Below are 25,801 nucleotides of genomic sequence, written 5' to 3' on the forward strand. Positions count from 1 at the left end.
ACCTTCAGCATTCCCTTCAAGGTACAGGTAGCTTTTCTTGCATGTAGTAATATTACAGGGGTCTGTAGATAAGTTTTCCCAAAAGTCATCTGAGGTATGAAACGTCTGGAATTCATGGCTACAATTGAACAAGGCAGAAGTCAGTAGTTGGCCACAATGATGTCAGCTGCAAACTGCTGGAGAGGGTCCAGAGAAGGGCCACGAAGATGATCAGAGGGCTGGAGCACCTCTGCTATGAAGAGAGAATGAGAGAGTTGGGGCTGTTCAGCCTGCAGAAGAGAAGGCTCTGGGGAGACCTTATAGCCTTACAGTACCTGAAGGGGCTTCAGGAAAGCTGGAGAGGGACTTTTCACCAGAGAGGGCAGTGATAGGGCAAGGGGTAACAGTTTTAAACTGAAAGCAGGGAGATTTAGGTTAGACGTCAAGAAGATGTCCCATGAGGGTAGTAAGGTGCTGGAATATGTTGCCTTGGGAGGTTGTGGAAGCCCCCTCCCTGGAGGTGTTCAAGGCCAGGTTGGATGAGGCTTGTGCAGCCTGGTCTAGTGTGAGGTGTCCCTGCTCCTAGCAGGGAGGCTGGAACGTAATGATCTTTAAGGTCCCTTCCAGCCTAATCATTCTATGATTCTATGATTTGCTGTTTTTTTTTTTCAATTGGGTAATACAGCTTTTACAGAGAAAACTTAACATGCAACCAGTAAAGTATGAGCAGGTCCTTCTACCACAGATTATCTGCTTTCGTATCTTGTAAACAGTGGTATCTTTACATAGGTGTCTGATTAGTGGTGGAAAAGCAAAATCTGTCTGCACATCAATTTACTGTCACTGTGATAAGGGCTATATAGCAACATAAAAACCTTTTTACTGTTCTGATTGCCTTCAAAGATAGGCATATTCTCACGAAATTTCTCCCAGAATTGAAAGACTGCACTTGATAAAACTAATGAGGGTGTAGCAAACTGGTTCATTCAGGCATTAATTCTCTAACTTTTCCTGAGGGGGAAAAAAAGAATACAAACTAAATAGTGATTCTCATGTAATAAGTAGTGCTCCTGCATGAAAAAAAAGACAGATCAGCAAGCAATTTAACTTCCCAGATGCTTGGAAGTTAATTATTGCATATCAGGTTTGAGGTAATAGCCTGGACAGTGTTGGGAAAGTCATTTTTTGGCAGATAACAAATTGCATTTTGGCATGTGGACAGCAGATTAGTTTTTTAAACTACCACGAAGAAATGCACTAAGCATCTCTCCAAGAAACAAACAAGATTTCACAAGAGCCAGTTGGCTGAAGTTGCACTTACAGTACTTGTAACTTTAGATACTGCAGGAGGTGTAGGTTCGTGTGCAGTAATGGTAAATGTAAAGACATATAGGAATGATTTCACAGCTAAGAAAGGGCAGAGTTGCAGGAAGCATTTCACCTAAGCTAGTGGTGGCATGGATGGACGCATTGGGGTGTGGTGGAGCAATAATAACTATATCCACCCCAGCAGCACTAACACTGCCTCAGACTCATTTGGGATAGTTCTCCCTCCCTAGAACTAGAAGTTCATACAGCACAAGGGACTGCATAAATTATTTGTGCTTCTAATAGCGTTCCAGGGCCTGTCTCTCCTTTCTCAAAGGCCAGTGTCCTGGTATCCTGAACAGTAAACTGTATTTGGAAGAGGTTTAACGTGTTGACTGTACTACTGGAATTCTGTTTGCGTTCTGCATGTGATGCTTGGTCTGTGACCTGCTGCTACGTGGTGTCGTGCTCTGGGGAGCCCTTCAGTGGGGCCTAGATTTGGGGATCCATGGAAACCGTCCTGAAACAAAGAGAAAACAAATGGGAGAGCTGTTGTGACATTTCTTCTGGAATACTATCAGTACAGATTGTTACCGAGAGAGAGGGTTTTGGTTTTGGGTGTTTTTTTTTATTCTTGCTGTTTTCTACCTACCAGCTAATATATTCTACAGAAATAATGCAGAGCAATATCTCGGTTGAGCAACTGATAGAAATTAATTTCATGATGTAGTAAAATAACATATTTTTTTTCTTTGTAACATCTCACTGATCTCATCTCTCCTTGCCCGTAAATGTGAAATGATGAAAGCTGCATGATGTGGTAACTCCTGTTCCTTGGGAATACTCTGTCTTTGCTGTATTCCTCCATAAAGTTAGTTTGGCCATGTACTGTAACATATCACTGAATGGAAAGTGTCTTTTCCTCACTTCCACCTATATTTTAACTTCCAATGGCAGTCCTGTGAATAATTTAGCATTCTCCAGAATTATCCCATATGGAAGTTATGAATCTTACAAGTCTTATAAGGCAAGAACCTAATTTAAAAGACCTTAAAGAAGAATCTGCAACAGATCATCCACTATTTCCTGATCACTTGCTAGGCAGCATAACACAGTATGAGAGACAATCTTTGACCTAGAGTGGTTTGTAGTTGATGTGGAAATGTTTAGAGTTAACATTGTTAGAATTATTGCAAGTAGACTTATTGCAAGCCACACTAGGTGGCCCTGCTTGAGCAGGGGGGTTGGACCAGATGATCTCCAGAGGTGCTTTCCAACCTCAACTATTTTGTGTTTACGTGAAGATCCACTCTTTTTTCAAAGGAGTTAATGGGTTTCTTAAATGACAACAACACAGACAGACATTGGCTGCATTTTTGTATCTGCCTCACAAGCACTGATTTTCCCCTGACTATAGGGAAAAAGATCTCCTTAATAATCTCTTGACGTGTGTCCAAGCATTTCTAGTGCAAGAGCAACTGCGTTGGCCTGTAGTGATATAATGAAACCGAAACGTGTCTTGAGTCATAAGCAGGGGATAAGTTGCTCAGGGACAAGTGACGGGAGCACTGACGTAACGTGAGGGTCTTTAAACTGCCTTGACGCAGAGCCCATGCTGGGGCAGCTCAGCCATCAGCCATGTCCTGCCCTGGAGACAGGAAGGACAGCTAGATCACTAACCTCTTCAGCCACTGCCCTTCCAGTGGCGTGGGATCAGGAGAGATAAATACCTAAATCATGATCTTCTGGTTCTAATGCAATGCTGCAAGGAAAACAACAACAACAAAGTGTGTTTATGATCGTTCCCGTTGAAGAATTTCTTACCTTAATAAATTTGGATTTCTTTGAAATGTAAGATTTAACTCAAATTCTTTGGGATCATGATGTTTGATTTTGGAGTATTTTTAATTGTATTTTTTTCATTAATATTATCAGTCTTTATACTGACATTTATTTTCTTAGCCCTGAGTAATTTTGCTCATTTATATTTATTAGACTATATAATGTGGATACAGAGAGAGAGTGTGTATATGTGTTTGTATATATATATATACATTAGAGGGAGGGAGAGTGATGCTTTTGCTAATTCTGAACTCTAATATTTTTACTTAAAACACTATTTCTTGTTTCTCATAAGTTGAGTTCACTACTCTATCTCTTGTATCTGCAGCAGCTGTCCCTGCTTCTAGACAGTTCTGCTCTTCTTCCAAGTGCAATCATTTTGGACCATAACAAATTTGATTTACTTCCAATTTAAGCCTCACTGGATTGTAAGTTCTCTTATCTTCAGCCATCTTCGGCTGTTATGTTTCCAACATCAGCCATTAGGAAAGACAACCCAAAACAAAGTTTTGGCCATGTGTGGTCATATTCAGATTGAGCATATATTGAGAAAATTTTGCTTTAGAAAGATAAACAAGGGTCCAGTGGTGCTTTACAGGAATAAAGTACTCTTCTGAACTGGAATGGAGACTCTAAGAGGTTTTCAATTGGGAGGAGAGTTTTTCCCATTGTTGATATGATTTCTTTCTACTATTTGTACCAGAAAAAAAGATGAAGAGGAAAGAAATAAGCTTTTGTTTTGAGAAAAAGAAATATTGATGAAGTGTCAAAAAGTAATCTGAAATGGAAAACTGAATTTTTGTTACAGATTTTTTTAAAAAAGTGGTCATGCAAGAATAATTTCTCAGGCATTTAATAATATGCATATATACTTAAAATACAGACTTTTTTTCTCATAAACTGCTCCTACAAAAGTAAGTGAGCAAAAAATGAGATTGCGTTCTACAGTGACTAGACAGATTTGTGGCTGTTTGCTTCTGTCATACAAAGCAGGTGAAACATGTACTTAAGATGCTGGGTGAGCATATGAATATTGACCTGGAATACTATGGTGAAAGAACTAAGAATTCTGGGGAGTAAATTCTTACTGAATTCTTAAACTCATGCTTCACCTTTGAAGGGAAGAAATGTATCTAAAAGTAAGCAGTAATTTTTACCCAGAAATGTGTTTTCTCAAACAGAAATAATTCACAAAAACATCAAGACACATACTACATTTCATCTATCCAGATGTCTGCCTGGACTGCCAGCACAAAAGCCATTCTCTCACAGTAAGGTTATCTTCCACCTGGAGTGAGCACTGAGGTGGATTTATTCAAGGGCTCTTTACATCATGCCTCTCCTGTGATTTATTTTTCTAAGCTGGGGGAGACATCTGGAGCACAGAATTGCAACATCCAGAAAGTTAGAAGAAAAAAAGAGAGAAAGGAAGAGAGAGGATGCTCTTTCCTCTTTCTGATCCTAGTACAACTCTGTTCTTCACAAAACACCAGTGCTACAATTGTCTTCCTCTCACTTTGCAAGCCCTTCTTCCCACAGGGTTATCAGGAGGAAGAAACAGCCTTCCTTAACACTGAGGGTTTACCAAGACCAAATGAGAACAGCTGCAATCCACTGCAGAGAAGTCTAGCTACATCTTGGTGGTATGCAAGGTCTCTTACCACTGCATTCTTGAGATTCGGGAAAGGTGTGTGCTGTAACATCAATACATATTGATGATTTGGAGACCTTGAGGCTCCTCATGAGGCACTGCATGAGGCCAGGCAACATGGATGTTGTGCCCTGCTCCAGCCAAGACCTGGCATTCCCCGGTGTGGTGTTACCAGCTGTCTGACAGCTCCTGTGTTCCTATAAATGGAAGGCCAGGCCGTGTGCTAGCTTAATGCTGGTGCCAAAACTCATACAGAAAGTTTGGCCACGAGTGTTGAAATCTGCGGAGGTTGTTGTCTTTGACAAGTGAATGTCTGAGAATTTGGTGGGAGGCATTCAGCTTCGATTTATGCTGGTGAAGCAAGGGATGGTTTTTCCACTGCTAGTTGAGCGCTAGACAACACAGGAAAGACTTCAAAGGGGACAGGGCTTATCCATCTCTTTTTGGCTAATTGCTACTTGGATCTGCACCAAAGAGGGGGAGCAGGAAGCCAGGAAACAAAGAAGCCAAGCACGGTGATGGACTAGAGGTCTGGGCTGATGTTGTATTTCTAATAGTTGGAAGCATTTATTGCTGCCATAGTGATACAAACCACCTGCTGATGTGTCTTAATGGTGATAGATGAGCCCAGGTGTCACTGTATGTCTTTGCTTGCCTGTAGGTTTAATGGCTTTTCATAATTTAGGGGTTTTTTTGGTTTGTTTTGTTTTACAGTAAATCAGGTCTTCTGCAGATGAGTGTAGCCTGTAGCATCTTCATGACACCATGTGACCAAACACACTGTAGAGACATAGTCCTAGCAAACTGTAAAGGACATATGGCTGAAACTCCTCTAAAAGCAGCTTCCATGGCAGGGGACTGAAATGTTCTGGGATTGTCATCTGGCAGAATTTGTACTAGTAAGTGCTGGAAAGTCTGGGAAAGTTGCAAGATGGATTCTTGACCTTTGAATTAAAAATTAAAAACTGATTTGGCTAATGGAGTTTGTTACTCCTAATCTGAAATATCTCAAAAATTACTCTTGCATTTTTCAACGTTTTTCTGTAACCAGACTAACAGTATAATTTAGGTTTGTTTGTTTCTGTGTTTTTTTCCCCACATGTTCTGACTATGATGCTACTGAGGGTCTCTAGAAATGTAAGCATTATATATAGAAAAAAGGCAATGTTTTGACATACAGATGATCCACAGCTATCTGCCACTGGAATGGAGTGTCTGTCTTGTTTACGAAGCACCTTGTGTTCCGTATGACCCCTAAGTATGGGAGCAGCCCTGGATAAGACCAGGTTTTTCTATCTAAGAGGTAAGCTGTTCCTGTGAGGAGCACGGAGTTGAATTCAATCCTTATGGGTCCCTTCCACTTTGAGATAGTCTATGATTCTATGATTAAAAAATCTAGCTGGTTACAAAACAATGCAAGACAAACACAAAAAGGTAGGTAATTTAGGTAAAGACCTAGAGATTACGTCTTTAAGATTTGTTCTTAAAGTAGAAGGAAGGTAGGGTTTAAGGCATTTTAACATGGAGTATGTTTTATGCAGGCCAAGAGAAGGCTTATGAAAGGGGTTGGAAGCAGGGATAATTAATGGTTTGGGTGGAGGGGTATTAGCTGTATGGGTGTAATTGTGCGCAAGATCTGCGTTAGGGAAGGGTGGTGGTAGGGATAGTGTGGTCGAGGCCATGAGAAAGGAAAATGCTGCTGCCAAAATTGCTCTAGTCAATCTTAAGAGGAATATTAATGATGGTATTAAGAAGCTAGAGTGCAGAAGAAAGTGGAATGGAGAAAATAAAAACTGCATGTTTTCCATTTGAAGAAGAGAAAGGAAAATAGATTAAAAAAAAAATATAAATATAGAATTGGCAGATCTTGAGGTGAGTGCAGATAGCTTAAGGAATATGACCTTCCATTTTAGCTTTGTTGTCTGTTATTTCTAGGCCCCACAGATACAAGCCCCGGTGACAAGCTGCTAAAGAGCTCTCAAGCCCCATAATTTTACTGGTAGCCACTTAGAGCTGCATGAGTCTTTAAAATAATAATTTGATAAGGAATCTGAGCTGATTGCCTTATCCACCCCACCACCATTGGGTTGGGCCCCATCATAGGGGCCGGGGCTCAGAAGACTGAGAAATATCAAGGCACCATCCTGTGAAACATGGTCTTTAAGCTGCAGGCAGCTTGGTAACCGGGCTCCCAGCCAGCCAAGGCTGGGCTTGTATGGGGTGCTCCTGGGATACAGGGGTTTGCTCCAACCCTGCCAGTCATGTTCCTCTTCCCAGAAGACAGAGTACTGATCTGTGAGATGCTGAACCATGATTTCCTGGGAGAGTGCTTGGGGTTTGATACGTGAGAGCTGTGAAGGGCCTGCTGTGTGTGCAGGGGAGCTGCAGAAATGGTTGAGCGAAACTATGGATGTTTAGGAAAATGTTGGGGGTTTGTGTTTTGGGGTTTTTTTAATTTATTTTTTAAACAAACAAACAACAAACTTCTTACAGGTTTAAGAATTGTGTTTTCACCCCTTCCTTTCATCTTTCTGAATCTATCTTCATCTTCCCTTTATCCCCCTTCCAAGAAAGAGGCCAGGGCTTTGGAAGACTCTATAGCACAAGAAGACAAAATGCCCTGAACACAGATTCTGTTGCAGAGGAAGAGCAAGAAGAAAGGAGGAGAATCTTCGCTGTTGGCTGTGACTGTCCAAAACTGTCAGGTGCAGCCACAACAGTGGGATTTCCAGGACAAATAGCAGAAAGTGTAATAGTAAGTGGATGGGTGGCAAAAAACTGGAGAATCTAAGGAGAAAGGAGGGGTGTCTGTGAGTGAGGGGGCTGAAATTTGCATGTGTGGAGAATGACAGCAAGCGAGTGACACTTGGTTGTTCCTGTGGTGCTGGTAGGGGGTAGCTGGCTAAGACGGGGTGGGCCTGCCCTGGGCCAGGCCATGCCATGCTCTGCCTGCTGCCTTGGTTGTCATTAGGCCTCTGGAGTGAGGGTGTGGGAAGCAGTGTCATTGTCACTGTTTCTGATGAGGAATTAAAATTTATGGCTTGCCAGCAGTCAAGAGTTGGGAAGGGAAGCCGACTGGCAACAGAATTCCTTAACATATGTGCTAGCAAAAAGAAGATTACAGACTGTGTTTGCTGGACAGTGTGTCTTGCCTTGGTGTTTATTTCTTTATGCAGGTCGCTGTGTGTTGGCTCCGTGAAACGAACAGCCCAGTGTTAGCTGCCCTGGTTGGGATTGTCTGGGGCTGCTTGTCCTGCTGTTGGAAGTTCGCAGCCTTCCTGAGGTGCAGGCATGAGCTAGACAGTCCATTTGGGGCACAAAGCTTGGGTTTGCAAAGAAACCTTTTTCACCCTGTTTTGTTGTCAGCCTCAAGCACAAAATCTATTTGATGGGTCGATACGCTTTCTAAACTGTGCTTTAGAGATAGTCGTAGTGCTGTTAGCAGGCTGGTGCCAGAGTTTTGTTCCATTGCCCTTTGTAGATACTAGTTCATCAGTTTGCTACTGATGAATGGGAACAGAACAGAACTAGTTTTTCACGGGTAAATGCTCAGATGTGAAATGATTGCCACGTGGATTTTAACAGGTCAACACGTTTTATTATATTGTGATTTAAACAATTTTTTATGGTACCGAGGCCACATAGCTTCTGGCTCAAAATAACTCTCTGGTTATTTTCTTTACAAAACCAGAGGAAAGATGTCCGACCTTCAAGCTGGCACGTTTGCCGCATCACGTTCCCAGTGCTGCCGGGGCAGCGGGGCCGCTTCTCTCGCCCGAGGAAGTCCCCACGACCCAGGCGGGGGCTCCTCGGCCCCGGGACCTGCTGCCGCCCCTCGTCATGTCCCCCAGCCCCGGTGCCCCCGGGACAAACCGGTCCCGAGTGAGTGCGTGCAGCTCCGCCGCCGCCCCCCCGCCCGCTGCCCCGCCGGCAGGGAGCGGCCCCGGCGCGGAGCGGGGCGGTCGGGGGCGGGGCGGCGGCGGGGGCAGCCCGGTGCCGCCGGGGGGGAGCCCGTCCCGGCGTGCTGGGCTTTCCCTGCCCGCCCTCCTCTCCTTCTCTCTCGCCGGCCGGCAGCGCCGTTGCGCAGCTCCCACGAAGGGGACGGGACGTGACCCTGGGCCGCGGCGGCAGCGGGGCCAGGCGAGCAGGGCTCGGTTCGAGTCGGTTGGCGGCGAGGCGAGGCGAGGCTGGACGGCCGCGGCAGGGGGCGAGGCCGCCCGGGGCTGGCGGCGGGGGCCGCCGGGGGCCCGGGGCGGCGGGACGGCGGCGGGGCCCGGCGCATGGCGGCGGCGGGGAGCATCACCACGCTGCCGGCGCTGCCCGACGACGGGGGCAGCGGTGCCTTCCCTCCCGGGCACTTCAAGGACCCTAAGCGGCTCTACTGCAAGAACGGCGGCTTCTTCCTGCGCATCAACCCCGACGGCAGAGTGGACGGCGTCCGGGAGAAGAGCGATCCCCACAGTGAGTGTCCCGAGGGGACGGGACGGGGCTGGGGCTGGGGACGGGGCGGGCGCCCCCTCCGCCGGGGCAGCGGGGCTCCCGAGGGGGCCGGCGCGGCGCCCGCCGTCCCGCCCTGCTGCAGCATCGGCAGCGCGCTTCGCTTCGGAGGCGTCTGGGCATATGCATACACTCGCGTATAAATGAACGTTTGTATGTACCGGCATATGGCTTATTCGTATGTTTATCTGTTCTGGTGGTTCCAGATCACGCCGGGTACCAAATCGGCAACGGGGGGAATATCCCGGTGCAAACTCTTGTTGGCGTCTCTTCATTCAACCTGCAGCGGTACAGATTTGCTTACATGCTTGAAGGTGTCTGAGTGTGTTTGCATAGCTCTTAGATGCGTGTAATGGCACTTGACTGCTTTTACATGGCATTGGTAAATAGGTTACTTGCATAAATGTAGAAAGAAGGTTGGGGTTTTTTGCCACTGTGGGTAAGTTCTCATGAATAGAAGTACTCTTAGGAATAGCGGTGTGAGTTTGTTTAGAAACCAAGGTTTATAACAAAAGTACTGTCAAAGCACGTTTTTAGCTTAAAACGTTCAATGTTTTGGCTTTTTTTCCTGAACTTAGTTAAGTCTGGATAAAACCAAAACAAAACTGTGGATTCCAGCCGAAGCAGTTTGTCCCCTGATACCTGATCTATTGAGGGAGGAAGAGGCTCCTGAGCTGGGAATGCAGCCCGTGGATTTGAGTGGTTTGTGCGGCCTGAGAGTTGGTGACCTGAGCTCGCTCCTGCAGTGGCAGGTGCCCACTCACTGACAGACGGTTTTGCAGGGAGTGTGGGGCAGGTTGCTGTTACAAAGCAGGCTGTTCTTTGTCTCAGGACCAAAATGCCTTTTTGCAGAGCTCAGAGTATTTTGAGAGAACTCAGTACAGAGGTTTTTTTGTGGATGTAGCGGCAGGTTTTTGAAGTGCTCGTGAGGTATTTCCTTTAAAACAGGTACAAGGAGTTGCTGTATAGCAGTCTGTCAGGTAGATGGTCCCAGTGTGATTCCTGGTTTGAGAAAACTTGTTACTGTACAAGGTATGCACCTCAATCATACAGAAGCCTTCTTGCAGGCACTTGACATAAACAGCAGGTGACATGTTTTACTGTGGTTCATCTGTTTTGCACCTGTGCTCCGAGTGATAGGTGCACAGACAGGACTGAAGTCAGAGGATGAGAAGGAAGTGAGGAGACAGAATAAAGGTTCTTAATGTTACTTTCTACTTTAGACAGTCACTATTTGCAAAAAAGGCTTTTTCAACATTTCCAAATAAATACTGTAACAGGCTGTTCCCAAATAACAATATTGCCAAGTTTGGTTTCAGTCTGAGGCTATTCTATTTTGTGACTCTGGGAGAAATATTATACATATGATGGACTGAAGAAATATGTGGAACAGTTTATTTGGATAAAGTTAGCATCCTTTATTAGAGCAACTAGTATTCTTAGGAAGAGCTATAGGAAGCTTTCAGACTTGGTCCTACACATTTGCATTTCTCTCTTCCTCAGATTCTGAATTGAAGTGTAGTCAATTTGTGAGCAGTAACAATATCTATTTATTACCAAAACAATACAGTAAATTATTGCATGTGGACTTTTCAGACATTGATGCCTAAAGCAAAGCTTTCGTTACTGTATAGATGAGTGGTTTGGTTTTGAAACATAGCAGTTGTTTACTGTGCAGGATCAAGTCTGTGCTGGAAATCATACAATAATGTATTCAGCTTCCTTTAGTAGTTTTTATTTGTGAAGTGTGGCAATTCTTACAGGAAATATGTCTAATTAGTTTATCGAATATGTCATCTCACCTCTAGCTGAAGCTGGGTCTCCAGACATTGCCATGCCTATCAGGTTCTTCCCTCATTCAGTACTCTGCTGTTTGTGGTGAGAAATGCCAGTAGTAGTGTGTGTTGTTCTGTTCTTGGCTGGCAGTGCTGAGCTGCCCTCAGTGGTGGTGGTATCTGTTGTTGTAATCGTTTTCATCATAGAGCTAATCTGTAATGATCTCCTCCCCTCCCTCCACCTTATTCTACCTTGAAAACTAGTACTAGTTTTATGTTCTTGAGTCCATCTGATAGGTGTTTTTCTTCCTGTTAAGCCTTATCAATGCTATAAAGTTTTTAAATGCTTTCCTAGTAGTGAATGATGTTTGAAAATCTTTCTGATGGTAGTGGTACTGCCTTACTCTTTCCTTTTCAAGTTTCTCTGTTCTAGTCTATAGCTTTGTTTTTGCTGTCATTTCTTTCTGGCTCTCCATTTCCTCTGTGTACTTTCTCTTCAGTACTGTGAGATCATTATTCTTTCCCCTTTATTTTGCCACTTGTTTCTCCTGAAGCCTTTCTCTTTTCCTCCCTTTTTCTCTTGAGTGAATGGTGGCAACAGGTAAAGGAAAACCTGAGTTATAAATGACTGATGCGGCTTCTGCCCATCAGTCTGTGGATTTTCTGTGCTGCAGAAAGTCAGCTGCTGGGGGCTTTCCTCAGGTACCCATCAGCTTGGCACTGTTGGGCCATCTGCAAAAAATCCCTATGTTTAAAAAGAGAAGCTTGTAAGTGTGATAAAGCTGGAGAGCTGGTGGAGTTCACTTCCACAGAAGTGCCACCGTGCCTGAGCTGCTCCCTTGTCCCCTGCTGTCAGGCTCTCCTTTCCCATTATCAGACAACTCGTTGTTTGGTTTTCTTTTTTTTTATTTTTCCTGGAAGAACTCTGGTTCTGAGAAGTAGAGAAATCAGTGCTTGAAACATCAGTGAGGCATGTTGCTGTGGCATTACATGGTTCACATCCTTAGCATCTTTGTTGTAAGTACGTCATTCAATACGAATCTGCGTGATGCTGAACTCTGACCTGGTGAGTGCTGTGCTGTGGAAGCCCCTGCAAAATCTTGTGGAATGCCTGGCAGGTCACGTTGGCATGGCTGATGGCAAAAAATCTTGGACGACGTGAGAAGACTTCAAAAAGTTAACAAATAAAATATATACCCTAAATAAATCATGGTGTTTTTCTTAGTTAAGTAAAAGGGTTTGTAAGATGGTTTTGAGAAAAGAAGTAGAATGGTGGCAGAGAATTTGGTTTAGGAATCTAGTTAAAGAAGAGCTGGGAGAGATTGTTGTGGTAGTTGCTATTCTTATGAATTAATTCTGCAAAATAGCGTTTGATTAGCACATCCTCGTTTTTACTTTTAAAGGAAGTTCTTATTTTAGAAGGCAAATTACTATCCTCTTATGTTTCTAGTGCTGTAAACGAATTTCCATTATCCATGTCCTTTTTTGCTCCCCCTCCCTTCTGTCTCTGTTGCTAAGGACGGCTTGTTCAGAGTATTTGGTCTGTTTTATTTCGTAGCACCGGGAGTTTTGACTGTTTTACACTCACCCCATTCACCTTCATTTATTCTTAATTGTGTCACTAGTGAAATTGGGAATGGAAGTTCATGTCCTGTGTGCCAGAGGACTGGAATTGTATGATTCACACAGCTAGAAAACAGGACAATATCTCTTACGTGGTCGATATTGCCACATCCGATGTGTGACTTCAGTGAAGTGCCCCTTTGGACACACCCTGGGGACTTGTGTTTTATTTTTCTCTTGAAGAGGTACGTTTGGGACAAACAAGAAACAGAAAGCACTTAGAGTTGTGTTGTTTAAAGCAAAACAAAAAACGTCTATTTTTTGTTGTTGTTGATCAACAACTTTTGATTTAGGCCCTGGAGAACATACAAAGCACACTGTGTTTTCGGAAAGACTTTCAGAAGCCTTCCAGAGATGCTTGTCTGTAAGAGGCTATGGTGCTGGTGAAAGAGAAAAGCAAGGGGAGCAGAAAGGGAACATTACCCATCTATTGTAGAAGATGTTTAAGAGCACAGCTGGTTCCCTTCACGGTTTCCCTCACTGAGGAATGGTTGGCATTTATCTATTTCCATAATTTCTCAAGCAGCTTTATGTCATGGTGAGCATAAACCAAGGCGTCCCGTCAATCCTGAGCCATTCTCGTCCACTCATTAATGGAGTGACAAGGCCCCAGCCTGTAACTCAGAAAGGATTTGGCAGCATGAGCTTTTATCAACCCTGCAAATGTCTGAAATACCTCCCTCCTGCTCAGTACCTGCCACAAATATCTGAAGAAAATGTAAAATAGGACAATAATGGTCCAGGAAAATTTTTCCTTAGGAGGGTTCCTGTCTTAAGTAGTTTTTAATGTTTTGATTTTTACTTGTAGCATACGTGATATTTCAAGGCTTATGCTGTGTACGTTTTGAAAAGACTTTGTTCAAGTATGTGCAGACTTAGAGAGTGTACCAGCTTGTCAAGAACATAGAATTTTGATCACTGTTCATGCATATGGAAGAAAACTAGTTGTGATCCTCAGAAAGAAAAAATTGAGCAAATGTGAAGAAGTGTTATAGTATGAAGATTCAGTAGCTGGTGCTTAGTTTTGGGACCCAGAAGATCTCCTCTCACATTTCGGTGTCCCAGAGACGTGGCCAGAGCTATTGAAAGAGCATCCTGTTCCAAATCTTAGCACTGGGTGAGAGCTGAATTTAATTAAAAAAAAAAAAAGAAAAATAAAAAAAGTGGGTTTGTTTTTGGTTTTTTTTGTTATTTTTGTTTTGTTTGTTTGTTTTTTAAAGTGCTGTTCTTTAAAAACAACAACAATAACAAACCGGCTGTAAACATCTGAATGTATTTACTCTACCCAAGTCATTCTGAAAATGGACTCCTCCTGGCTCTCAGATGTATCCCTTCTGGGGGATAGCAGATAGCAGAGAGACCCTGTGCAAAAAAGCTGAGAATGTGCTTCCTTTGCATCTTTTGATTGAGTCATACTGTTTTCTGCATGGTCCCGTGGGGTAAATTAATTAAATTGAATTAATAAATTACCTGTGTGTTCTGTGCATGCTGAGCGACAGTGCTGCTTGGGGGATAATACTCTCTTGTCTGCCATCGTGTCTGCTAATCCTCTTACCCAGATTTTACTGAGTCTTACCCACCTGTGTGTGACCAAGTAGCACAGAGTCACACTCTGAAGATGGTGCAAAGCAAATACAAGAGGTCTCCAGTGGGCAGTGAACTGTCCTGTCTCTCTCAGTTGTTTTCTGCCGATTTGGAAAGGGCTGTTGGAAGAGTGTGAAAGGTTCCCAGGGCACCACCATCCACAGGTACACTAGAGGGCAGGATTTAGTCCCTGAATCTTCTTGGAACCTTTAGAAATCAGGAGCACTGATAGGTACTTACATATTCTTGTTTATAGAAGAAAAATGGTGCGCTCCTGCTCAGCTATTGCACAGCCATAGCCAAGTGAATGAGAAAATACAAATAACAAAGTAGTTTGACAGTACAGAGTGAAATTATGGAGATAGTGATCCAAATTCAGGTTCTTGCAAATGCTGTCTTTATGGCACCCTTATGTGGGTAGATTAAAACTTCTGGTAAAAACTGCAGCGGTGCATGTATGGCATTTAGTGAGGTCAGAATGAAGACTCGGGTGTTTGTCATCGTGATAAAATGGAGCCGTGTATTCCCGAGTGGCTCATCAGGCAAATTGGATCAAGTGGCTACTAGTGTCTTTTATTTGGCTAATAAAGGCATGACATTTGAGCAGCTGCTTCTAAGAAAATATTTATCCTGTGGTGGAGATGTATTCAAAAGCATTTAACAAAAAGTTTACATTATTTTAGTGATTATTTTTTTTTAAGATACTAGATGGAGAGACAAAATTGCAATTATTTAAAACCTCTGGGTCTTTTTTTTTCTCTTTTAATCTGTTTTATGTCTATTACTATAGATGTTTAAAAGTTGTTCAGATTAATCTTCTGCAATAAAAGCAGCTTTATGTTCTGTTTTCCATAATACAAGCAATAGAAGAGCCAAGTACAGAGACAGCTGGATGGGTAAGAAAAGGGGTAACACTGGTTTTGGCAGTAGAATTAACAGTCACAAGGTTCAGAAGGTGCTTTGAAGATAAACCCCAGAAAAATGGCCTCTTTGCATGTTCAGTTTCCACAGAAAACATATGCCTGCTGTATTTTCCAAGTGAAAGGGGACCTGCTCCACTGCAGTTTTTTGGGCAGAATTCTGTTTAACTGTCCTTTAATTAATGTCTCAACTTTAATTTTAAATCATAATCTTTTCAGTGATGTTTCTGTAGGCTTTTCCCAAATCCCTTGGATTACATATATGGCAAGCAGTTTTTTAAAAAAATATTTTTTCAGTGATTACTATATACTTAAAGTTATCAGACTGAATTGAAACATGCAACAAGAGTTTATTTGAAAGCTTTTCTCCAAGCTTAATATTTTTTACCTTTTTCTTCTGTTGTATTCCTCAGAAAAAAATATTTTCCTCATTTGTTAAAGCATTTTGAACAAAATTCATTATTCCATTCATAACTTCTGATGTGACCCAGGTAAGACTGAAAGTTGTATTTTGATCGTTAAGGTTTTTAGCACTCTCGGGAGCATTGCCCAGGGCTCGCTAGACATTTGTTGTTTAAAAATATTTGAGAGGTGATTGCTGGCTAATAACCCTGGAAACAATGGAGCTTTTTGACTGTTAATGACAGCAAGCTTACTGCGGTTATGTAGTAAAAATAAAATGGACTACATAGCCTTAAGGCAACCCAGTTTTGACAAAGATTATCCTGAGGATGTTCAAGTTACTGAAGAAAATACATACTTGCATGAAATCTGCAAATTGAGTATCTATACCAGGTGGTATTTGAAATGTTTATGGCAGGACTTTTGGAGCCTTAAAAGCTGGTAAAGAGATGCCGTTTCAATTCTGATGAAGAACTTTTACTAATATCTAAGACACTGCATTTCAAAATACAGCAACTCTTATCACTTGTCATTTTCAGTAGTGTGTTTTGTGACAATATATAGATAAACTCAAGTTCCTGTCTTTTCAGCTGCCTCCAGACTTCTCAATAAAAATATTTAAAGGGTTACTCTCTGGAGTGCTGGTGGCGTTTCAGGATTATTATTTTAAGTAGTGTTTTGTTTGTTCAGGGTAGGGCCAGATTTTTACTGGAGCTTGATAGGATCATCCAAGAATATAAATGAGATGATGTCTACAAAGTTGGGTGGAGGTTGTCTTGTACAAACTATCATGGTACACTTCTGGTTGAGTGATTCTGTATGAACTTATCACTCATGTTTGACTTTTAGAGCTTGAAAACCACATTGCTTGAGTGATTCAAAGGATAAAGATAGTAAGGATACTAGGAAAGGGTGAAGTAAGAAGTAGACTCAATAGCCATTTGCAGTGGCAGTGTGGTGAAATTATGTTATTGTATTGTGGAGCTTGCTCACTTGCCCTTTATCTTGTGATGGTACTTGAGCAGATCTCATAAAACAGCAATCATTAGCATCCCAGCTGGAATGTGCAAGTCACAAAATCCTGATACGCACAACTATGAAATGCTGTGTTGAGTTGTGTTTTTAAAAGCAGTGATAGTTATAAACTGTGATAGAACTTGAAAATATTTGCAGTCTGTTTCTTGGCTCTTTGCTTTCTGCTCTCAGGCTGACCCACCCAGGTGCCCAGAATGCCTGGTCTCCATCTGCAAACCTTTACCTTTATCGTGTGGATGTGTTTTATTAAACGTTCTGTTGCTGTTCTGTGGTGGTGTAGCTCTGTGGTTATTTTTGCTGATAAAAAGAATGTCCTTAACATCCTCAAGCCTACAGGCACAACAGCATCTCCTCCTGCTCTTAGTACACTGTTTTTGGGGAAATGTTTTTTGCATATCTTGGGACTGGCATAATTTTTTGGGCAGACTGTATTTTCTTGGTGTTTCCGGGGACTGGGGAACAAATAGTGAAGTGTTTAATTTCTATCCACATATCCCTTTTGTGCCTTCCCCTCAAGCCCTCCAATGATATGTTTTGATATCACCTGTATGTTGTCAGCGGTGACTGTCCAAGAGATCCTTTCAACAGACACTTCAGCAGATCTGACAAGTCTCTGCTCCTAAAAGGGGGGGTGAGATGGTCTCTTCCTTTCTCCAGACTCAGCTGTGTTGTAGTTGGCACCACCTCTAGCCCTCAGTTCAGCAAAGGGGCAGTTTGGTTTGCTGAATTGGCAGGAAAGATGTGCACTCTCTTGCCATTCCGCTGCACTGGGTTCTGATGCGTTTAATGCATTGAAACAGCTCACTGAGGTGTCAAGTAAAGTGCCAGAGCTGGTGCGAGGGAGGTGGTAGGAGTGTGCAGCTGGGAGCGTGGGCTGGAGGGATGGGAACTGCCCCGTTCCCATGGTAGCTAGCCATTCAGTTGTCACTGCCTGTCTCATGGTACCGTGTCCTGAATCATCTCATCTGTTAAACTGCAGGACAAGACAGAATCTTCCTTGATTGACTTGAAGAGGTGAACAGATAGAGTATGTGTGACTGTCACCGGTGTTACGTTTCAGGTTAGAATAGTAATTTTAGGACCATATTACCATGAGTATTAGTTAATACGGCCCCAAATCTCTGAGAAGACCAATAGTGGCTGAGACTTCTGGCTGTAGAGAACCACACCTGTAGAGTAGTTTTGTGCAATACTCCTTGGTGTTGATTATACATGTAGCAACAGAGATGGATACAAAATGAGAGCAGTTTTTAGTGTGGAGAAGCAGCCAGTGAGGGCCAAATAGATGACATGTAGTGATAGGCTGTCTCAAAGTCACCTAGTGTATCCTGCTGCACAGACTTGTTAGGCTGAGCAGTTTCTGGGAAATAGTATATGGATTCAGTTAATTTGGTTTCTCCAGCTGTAATGGAGCAGTTGAGATGAATAGCTAAATGTGTGTCTGGCCATACCTCTGAGTAGGTAAATACGAAGGATTCATTTGGTGGTTTTATGTATGTTTACAGACTCACTGCAGATGTGTTACTGGCAGTAATATAGTTAATTCATTAAAACTGAGGAAAAAGACCTACAATGATTGTGTCCTTAGAAATGCAGAGATTCCTCAAAGCCAGAGAGTTTTACAGAACTGTCCTGTGTTGTCAGTTTTATTTATTTCAGTCCCAGCCTTCTGCTTGTTTTACTGCTTTAGGAAGCAGTGTCTTTCTGAGCATTTAATGGTCTGTCCCTGAGCTAGTACTGTAAGGTGTGACTATTTGAAATTGAAGAGCAGAGCAAGGTGTCTAAAAATGAGGCTGAATTTCGGTGATGAAGCTCTAATAACATGAATCAGTATTGTCTATGGGATATTATAATAGGAGAAAATGCTGTTAGGAGTGAAAGATGTTTGGCCTCCCTGCTAGTTTGATGTGGTGTTAGGGGAGGCAGTGCAATTGATGGTGCTTGTATCCATGACATACTTTGGGAGTATGTTCCTGCAGTGAAGTCTGGTGCAGCATGGAGATTTAAACCAGCAAATAGATTTAAAGCAGCACCAGTCTGGCTGAAGCAGGACAGAGCCAAGTAGGTTCTTTGAGGCTGCAGATTCTCAGGTCCCTCTTTTGTTGCCAGGAAAGTACTCATGTCCCTTCTTGGTGTGGTTTGAACGTATTCAGAGTAAGCAGTAGGTTTTTATTTGAAAAGCTGGAGGATGAAGTAACGATCCTTCTCCCTGTGGTCCTGCCAACCCAAGTTCTTGGCTCCCCAGTACAGGCAGGGTCCCATGACATGTTTGCTTCCTCAGAGTAGTCACAGGGGGCTGTAAAAGTGAAGAGCGTTACCCAAATATTTGAAGGGAAGTCTAAATATGCAGTGTGTATTTTATTTTTTGGTGTTAGGTAATTTGGTTTCTTACAAATAAGAACTCTGTACTCAAGCAAGACTGCATTTAAAAGCAACCTATTTTTGAAGACTGGTTCACTACTGTTCTGGGTTGGCAGTGATTGACAGCTCTTGTCCTTCATTGCAGTTCATGCTGTTCCCTTGTGGATGCATTATTTAAATGTCAGCATAGGGTGGATACACAGCTTGATGGAAAGGGATAAAATAGATGGAGGATGAAGTAAGTCTCCACGCGTAATGTTTTCTTTGCATTGTCCTTGCAGTACACGAAGTAGACAGGCACCAGTGAAATACTGTGTGGCGTGTGTATGGATTTTGATAGGTTTTTTTTGTTGACTTTTTGCAAAAATATTTACTAAATATTCAGATGATGAATTCAGCGTCATTGGTATTGGGGATGGGGGAAATGCAAAACTAACAGAGCCACTGTCTCTTAACCTTTTGGCCAGACGAAGAGCAATCAACTCTAAATGGCAACTTAATTAATAGGAACTCTTCCTTATCATCTTGTTATTTCTTCCTACTCCTGTCTGCTGTTCCATCACCCTGGTAGCCTGGGTGCCTGACAGTTCCATTTTCTCCACTGTGCATCAGACTCTCTAAAAATCCAATTTGCTGATTCCTCTTGGCATTTCTAAAATCCAGCTTTTCCTTGCCATCTGTGACACTAAGGCTTATTAAGCCTATGGGTTGGCAATTTCTCACCACTGTTCTGGCAGCCTTTTCCTTTCATCTTGTCCAATCTGTTACTGCTTTGACATCAGTTACAGCCCTAAAATACTATATACTATTGAAAAGTTGTGCAAGTTGCCTCAGGTTGTCCCTGTTTTAATATGTGTTTATTTTGCTGCAAGTGAGAAAGTTACAAAGAGATTAGTGAATGCATGGTAAACATAAAGGGCTGAAATTCTGCCAGTTCTATATGCATCTTCTGATATTAGCCAGTGACATTGTTATGTTGGCTAAACCCTTGCATCAACTTTGCTTTAAAGCTGAGCAACTGAAATTGGTTATTCAGTGTTTTACTATAGTGAATACTAAACAGAAATGAAAATAGTTGAAAGCAACATGTTGGATTACTTTTACCTTTGTTAAGAAAAGCCCTTTGGGAAAAGTCCTGTATAACACATGTGAACATGCGTTCCTTTTTTTTTTTTTTTTCATAAGGAAACCCTCAAACATAATTAAATGAAGATTTTGGGGTAAAGGTATTGGCAGCTCGGAGACTGGGCTTTATATTATCTGCACCCAGTAATGGAAGAAGTTCTTCTCTGGCGAAGTTAGTAATTTTTTTCTGCTTGGTTCTGCCCTCTTCACTTAGAATGATGCAGTCAGCTTGCCTGCAAGGACAAGGAGACTGGTAACAGGGTGGCAACTAGGTATTTGAGAATTTTATGCTTGCAGTTTGAAATCCTTATGTAATGCCAAGCAATTGCTATTTCCTTTATTATGTTTTCCAACACAAAATACCCAAGTTCTGTTTTGTAAGCAGAATACAGAAAGTCTAGTGCTTTAAACTTTTAAAGAACTCAATGAAGTTTGATCAACCAGTTCTGCAAGCTGTGTGGAGAAATGTAATCGTATGTGTTTTACATGTGGGCACACAGGCAAGGAGCACTAACCCAGACTGTTGTCAGAAATGTGGTATGTCACATTGTTCTGAAATAGTTCTGCAGGGTGACTTTGCTGCCCTTTATATGAAACCTGTAGAGAACATTTGAGCATGCTATGAATTTGGTAGTCTCTGTTTCCTGGGGAGGATTCCCAGTATGATAGGTATATGCTAGGTGGGTTTGGGTATTTGTAGGAATTGAGGTTAAGATATAAATGTGAATAGCTGGAGAACCTGAGTGGGGAGATAACTGTAACTGTATTCAGTATTTGTACTACTTGAAAAGGTGAAAACTCTTACAATCTGTGAATGCCCATATTTTGTGGTAAGCTAGGTTAGTGGGTTGATATTTAAACAGTTACACAGGTTATTATTCTGTTTAAAGCCTTGGCTTTACTCCTAAGTGTAACCGGAACTTTTTGAAGTGTTCATATTTCAGAAGCGTATTTTTTTGTTGTAGATGTTTACCTTTTAAAGACCTTAGGTCTGTTTGTGAGTGGTTTTATGCCTCTGGCTGGCAAAAAGGAAAAAGATGCACTTACAATGTTGTCATGCAATAGTAAAGAAATGTGCCTTTGTATGGGAGCGTGACTCACTATTTCTTAGTGTGACACTTGATTTGCTTGATTGTTTTTGTTGCTGTTACGTGGTTTTTGTTTATTAAAAGACCACCTTTTCTGCAAAGGTTCACTTGCTGCTTTTCACATCTGTTTCTCCTTTCCTCCCCCCACGTGTTGCAGGTTTTAGGCAGCCTGTGCTTCAGCTCTGATGATGGCACCGTTGTTTTACAACGAGCATATGAAAGCAAGCAAAGACTTGTTTTTGTGTTGGCAGTCTCAAGACTGGGGATGTCTTCTGCATCAGTGCAAACCTTATCAGTTAGCAGAAGATGTTGCATGCTTAATATGTCTTTGAGAAAGAGGTATCAAAAAGTGTCAGAGACTAAATGTGGAGGAAAGAGAGCCAAAGATATTTCTAATTCCTAGAGATAAGTTACAGTACGCATCACCAGCTCACAGGCTGGGGTTTGGATCTGACTTAGCAGACAGTTTTGGCTCTGGAAATGCTAAAATGGGGGTATTAATGTGTTTGTGTGCATGTTTACATGTATGTGTATTGTTGATGAACCAGCCCTTGGGTTTGGGAGGGTTTACTATGTTAGGTGTGGAGCAAGCACGCCCAACTCTTTGTGTCTTGCTTGGACACCTGGCTGGGAATAGATGTTGCCCCCAAGCATGAAGGAATTAGCCGGCTTCAGCCACAGAATATGCAGGAGTGGGAATTGGGGCATAGGGTGTTGCAGTTAGTGAAGCACTGTTGATTCTTATTCCCCCCCTTTTTTTTTAAATGAACTTTTCTGATACTTATTCCCTTCCAGAGGTGATCCACCTCTGTAGAAGTGAAACTGCAAAAAGATGCTGCATTGTTCTCTTCAGCGGGTAGGGAGGTATAGGAGGACGAGTGAAGGGGAGCTGGTGCAATAGTTTCACTTCAGTGTCATTCGGGGGCCTCTTGGAAGGATTTTCCTTACAGGGCCTCTGCAAATATGTTGGAGATGGGCCCTGAGCCTTTGGCTTGGGTTTAGCTTTTCCACAGCAGAGACTGTAGTAATGCTATTCATTGATCCAGAGACGTGCAGCCTGAGCTTTTTCAGGGGGTACATAAACTCTCCCTTCTTGTGAAATGAGTGAGAAGTGTTTTGCTAATGACCTTTTGGTTGGAATAAAGTGGCTGTATGTTAGTGAAAACTTACGCTGAGATACTATCAGATTCCTCTTTCCACGGTCCTTAAACTGTTCTGTTAGCTGCTGTGTCTGGGTACAGTATGTGTTTGCTATTGAGATGTTCACAAACTCCAAGTAATCTCTTTGACCATTGGCTGATGAATGCTTTGGGGCCCAGAGTCCTCTTGGTAAAATGTTCTGTTTCACATCACGTTCTTGCAGGGTGTCAATAGTAGTGTTAGGGTCATGAAAAGTGCTTTTCTTTCCTGCTGCTTTAAGAAGGCTCTTTAAGTGAGAGAGGCAGAGCAGCAAAGACCTGCGTGGATGGACTGTAGACAGTGAAAGGATTTTGGCATCTTGTCTGGGGGTGTTCAGGGCAGCATTTGGAGTCCTGCAGGGAAGAGTGGAGGTACTGAAAGTGGATATCCAGGTTGTATGGTCCTGCCCTGGGAGCAGCATTTTGGTGTGGTGGAAAAACTGCAGAGCATGAGAGCGGCCTCTGCATGTGTGTGTGGGCACTGTAGTTGTGCCTTACGGCAGTAAGAGCTGTGACTGGGAAATACTGGTGAACCCTTGTGAGCTTTGGTCTAGCTTGCATCTATGGTTGACAGCGGTGAAAGTGTGGTGGCAGGGTTTTCACTGTGAAATGATTAAGACCCTGGAGCAGGAGGGTGGACTAGATAGAGTCCTTCTGACCTGAATTTTGTGTGTTTCTGAGACTGTAGCTGAGTACTTACGGTTTTAGTCTGCACTGAAGTTTGACTGTAGGGATCTGTACTAGGTAGATCATACTGGAAGCATAGCTTAGGTTTTAATTATACCTTTGCTTGCTGTGTAAGTGTATCCAAAGCCAGGAGCTCCCTGCTTTAGGGTTTCTCTGATGTAGTGGTTAGATTTCCTATTTCCTTGTGGATGAGTAGGAAAATGGGGAGTTTATTAATCCATTTAGCTATATCTTAGAGACCACCTACTTGAGGGGCAGGAGTTTGCCTCATGCTCCAGTACAGCACCCCATGTACTGTGTACACATGCCCTGCTCCTTCCTCACTGCTGCTCTTTACTTCTCTGTCCGTCTTTTCTTTTTTCCTAAGGTGTTTCTGTCCCTTTCTTTCCCCACTGTGACCTTTGCTTTCTCTCTTCCTTAGTGATACTGTGGCATACTCCTGCCCCAGAGCATTTTGGCCAATGCAGCTGCTGTGAATAAAAGAAGAGTACACGGTTTTGTGGGTGCCCCAGGCCAAGGACACTGCTGTTCTGCTGCTGCCAACAGCTGTCCCAACTGGGAGCGTGTGAGAAAGGTGGTACGAGATCAACAGTGAGGTACTTAAAAAATGTGCAGCTCTCCTCCTAAAATATTAAATTGCTACATTTTGCCAAGATCTTCTAAATAAGCCAATTTTGAAAGGAGTTCTTTGGCCGAACCCTTTGTGATGCAGAGCAATTAAACCATTTGGGACCATTTAAGTTGCTGCAGTATTGTTTGGTTTGGGCCATTACAAAGGCTTTCCTGAGTTGGGAAAACTGTAAAAGGACTTAAGAGTTTTCATTGTACATGTAATTTTTCAGTTCCAGTGCTCAGAGCAATAAAAGAACTTTTGGAAAATGTGCACATTTTCTGTATTCTCTGCATTTGCTAGTATCTCTTCTGTCTGTGTTGTGCTACTTGTTGAAAAAAAAATAAAATAAAATTCTCCACTGGCAAATGCAAAACTGCTTTGGAAATACTTTGCTGAGCTCTTTAGGAAAAGATGGGGAAGAGCCAGTTCATAACAGAATTCTGAAACCTTGCCAACCACAATGCTATTAAATACCACTTTTCAACTTCCATATTCTTAGAAAAGTCTCTCCAAGTTATGAAATAAGTGCCCATTTGTAACTCTCTCAAATATGCTGCTAGTTTAACCTTCAAGTTGTAGATGGCTCCTGACCATATATCCTGTGAAAGAGGGGTAGTCACGTATGTGTAACTATAATTTTATGTACACAATCCACTAATTACATGAATGGGTGAAATCTGTGCCTGGAGAGCTCTGCTAGCTGCAGGGGAGGAAGACATCAGTGTGGTCTGTGTTTTGTCTGTGTTTAACATGTCTCACAGGATCAGGACCTGGTCTGAAAAAAGACACCCCAAAACTGCTGAACCTGTTTGACATACACATCGGGGAGTGGCCTTGTACAGGTTTGATCTTCTGCAAACTGTCTTACAATAAAAAGGAAGATGATTGTTTAGTCGTTCTGCCTTTCGGGTGCTGGTAAGAATCTCTGCCTGAGTGTCGCTGTTGGAGGGACTGCACCTGCAGATTTCCTGGGTTAATTAACAGAAATGAAGCTGGCAGAAAACTCCAGGCTCATCTTGTATGATCCTTCGTGTGTATCTCTACAGGACAGCTGTATTTGTCCAGGAGAGGCTGTGTGTAGTGGGAGGTGGGGAAAACTGTCAGGCATTTTGGTGCACATTGCAGTGTGGTTCAGTATCCTTCAGTGCCACAAACTGTACTGGTTTCAGTGGAAATTCAGGTTGGGCTGTAGTTTGTAGTGATCTGCAACCAAGACATCAGTGAATATGTATTCTTAACACAGCCTTTGTGTCTTGTGAAGAAAAAATGTCCCCTCTCTATCCTTTTTTATACTACAGGGAGGCATAGTAGGTTCATTCAAGTTACATCCAAAGTAATGTGTTTTCGTAGTTAATGATGATGTTCTTAGGTAAATGTAGCTGTTTGGATAATCTGCCATATAGAGATGTATATGATATTACATCTTGCATCTGGGCAAGAACAACCCCATGTACCAGTACAGGTTGGGGGCTGACCTGCTGGAGAGCAGTGTAGGAGAAAGGGACCTGGGGGTCCTGGTGGACAGGAGGATGACTGTGAGCCAGCAATGTGCCCTTGTGGCCAAGAAGGCCAATGGCGTCCTGGGGTGCATTAGAAAGGGTGTGGTTAGTAGGTCAAGAGAGGTTCTCCGCCCCCTCTATTCTGCCTTGGTGAGGCCACATCTGGAATATTGTATCCAGTTCTGGGCCCCACAGTTCAAGAAGGACAGGGAACTGCTTGAAAGAGTCCAGTGCAAAGCCACAAAGATGATGGAATGGAACATCTCCCTTATGTGGAAAGGCTGAGGGAGCTGGGTCTCTTTAGCTTGGAGAAGAGGAGACTGAGGGGTGACCTCATCAATGTTTACAGATGTGTTAAGGGGGAGTGTCAGGAGGACAGAGCCAGGCTTTTTTCAGTGATGTCTAGTGATAGGACAAGGGGCAGGGGGTGCAAACTGGAACACAGGAGGTTCCACGTAAACATCAGAAAAAAACTTCTTTACTGTGCGAGTGACAGAGCACTGGAACAGGCTGCCCAGAGAGGTTGTGGAGTCTCCTTCACTGGAGACATTCAAAACCTGCCTGGACACGTTCCTGTGTGATGTGCTCTGGGTGATCCTGCTCTGGCAGGGGGGTTGGACTAGATGATCTTTCA

The 25,801-nt window shown here is 42.9% G+C and overlaps 1 protein-coding gene across 1 annotated transcript in view; it reads left to right on the forward strand.

The window, feature by feature from the left end:
* The first annotated feature begins 8,963 nt into the window (after nucleotides 1-8,963).
* Nucleotides 8,964-25,801, forward strand: part of FGF2 (fibroblast growth factor 2) — a 28,896-nt gene continuing 12,058 nt past the window's right edge. Inside the window, exon 1 of the mRNA XM_051618642.1 lies at nucleotides 8,964-9,241. Coding sequence (XP_051474602.1) covers nucleotides 9,061-9,241 — 181 coding nt within the window. The 5' untranslated portion in view covers nucleotides 8,964-9,060. The remainder of the gene's footprint in view (nucleotides 9,242-25,801) is intronic.

The sequence above is a fragment of the Apus apus genome, chromosome 4 (genome assembly GCF_020740795.1).
Source record: "Apus apus isolate bApuApu2 chromosome 4, bApuApu2.pri.cur, whole genome shotgun sequence".
NCBI lineage: Eukaryota > Metazoa > Chordata > Aves > Apodiformes > Apodidae > Apus > Apus apus.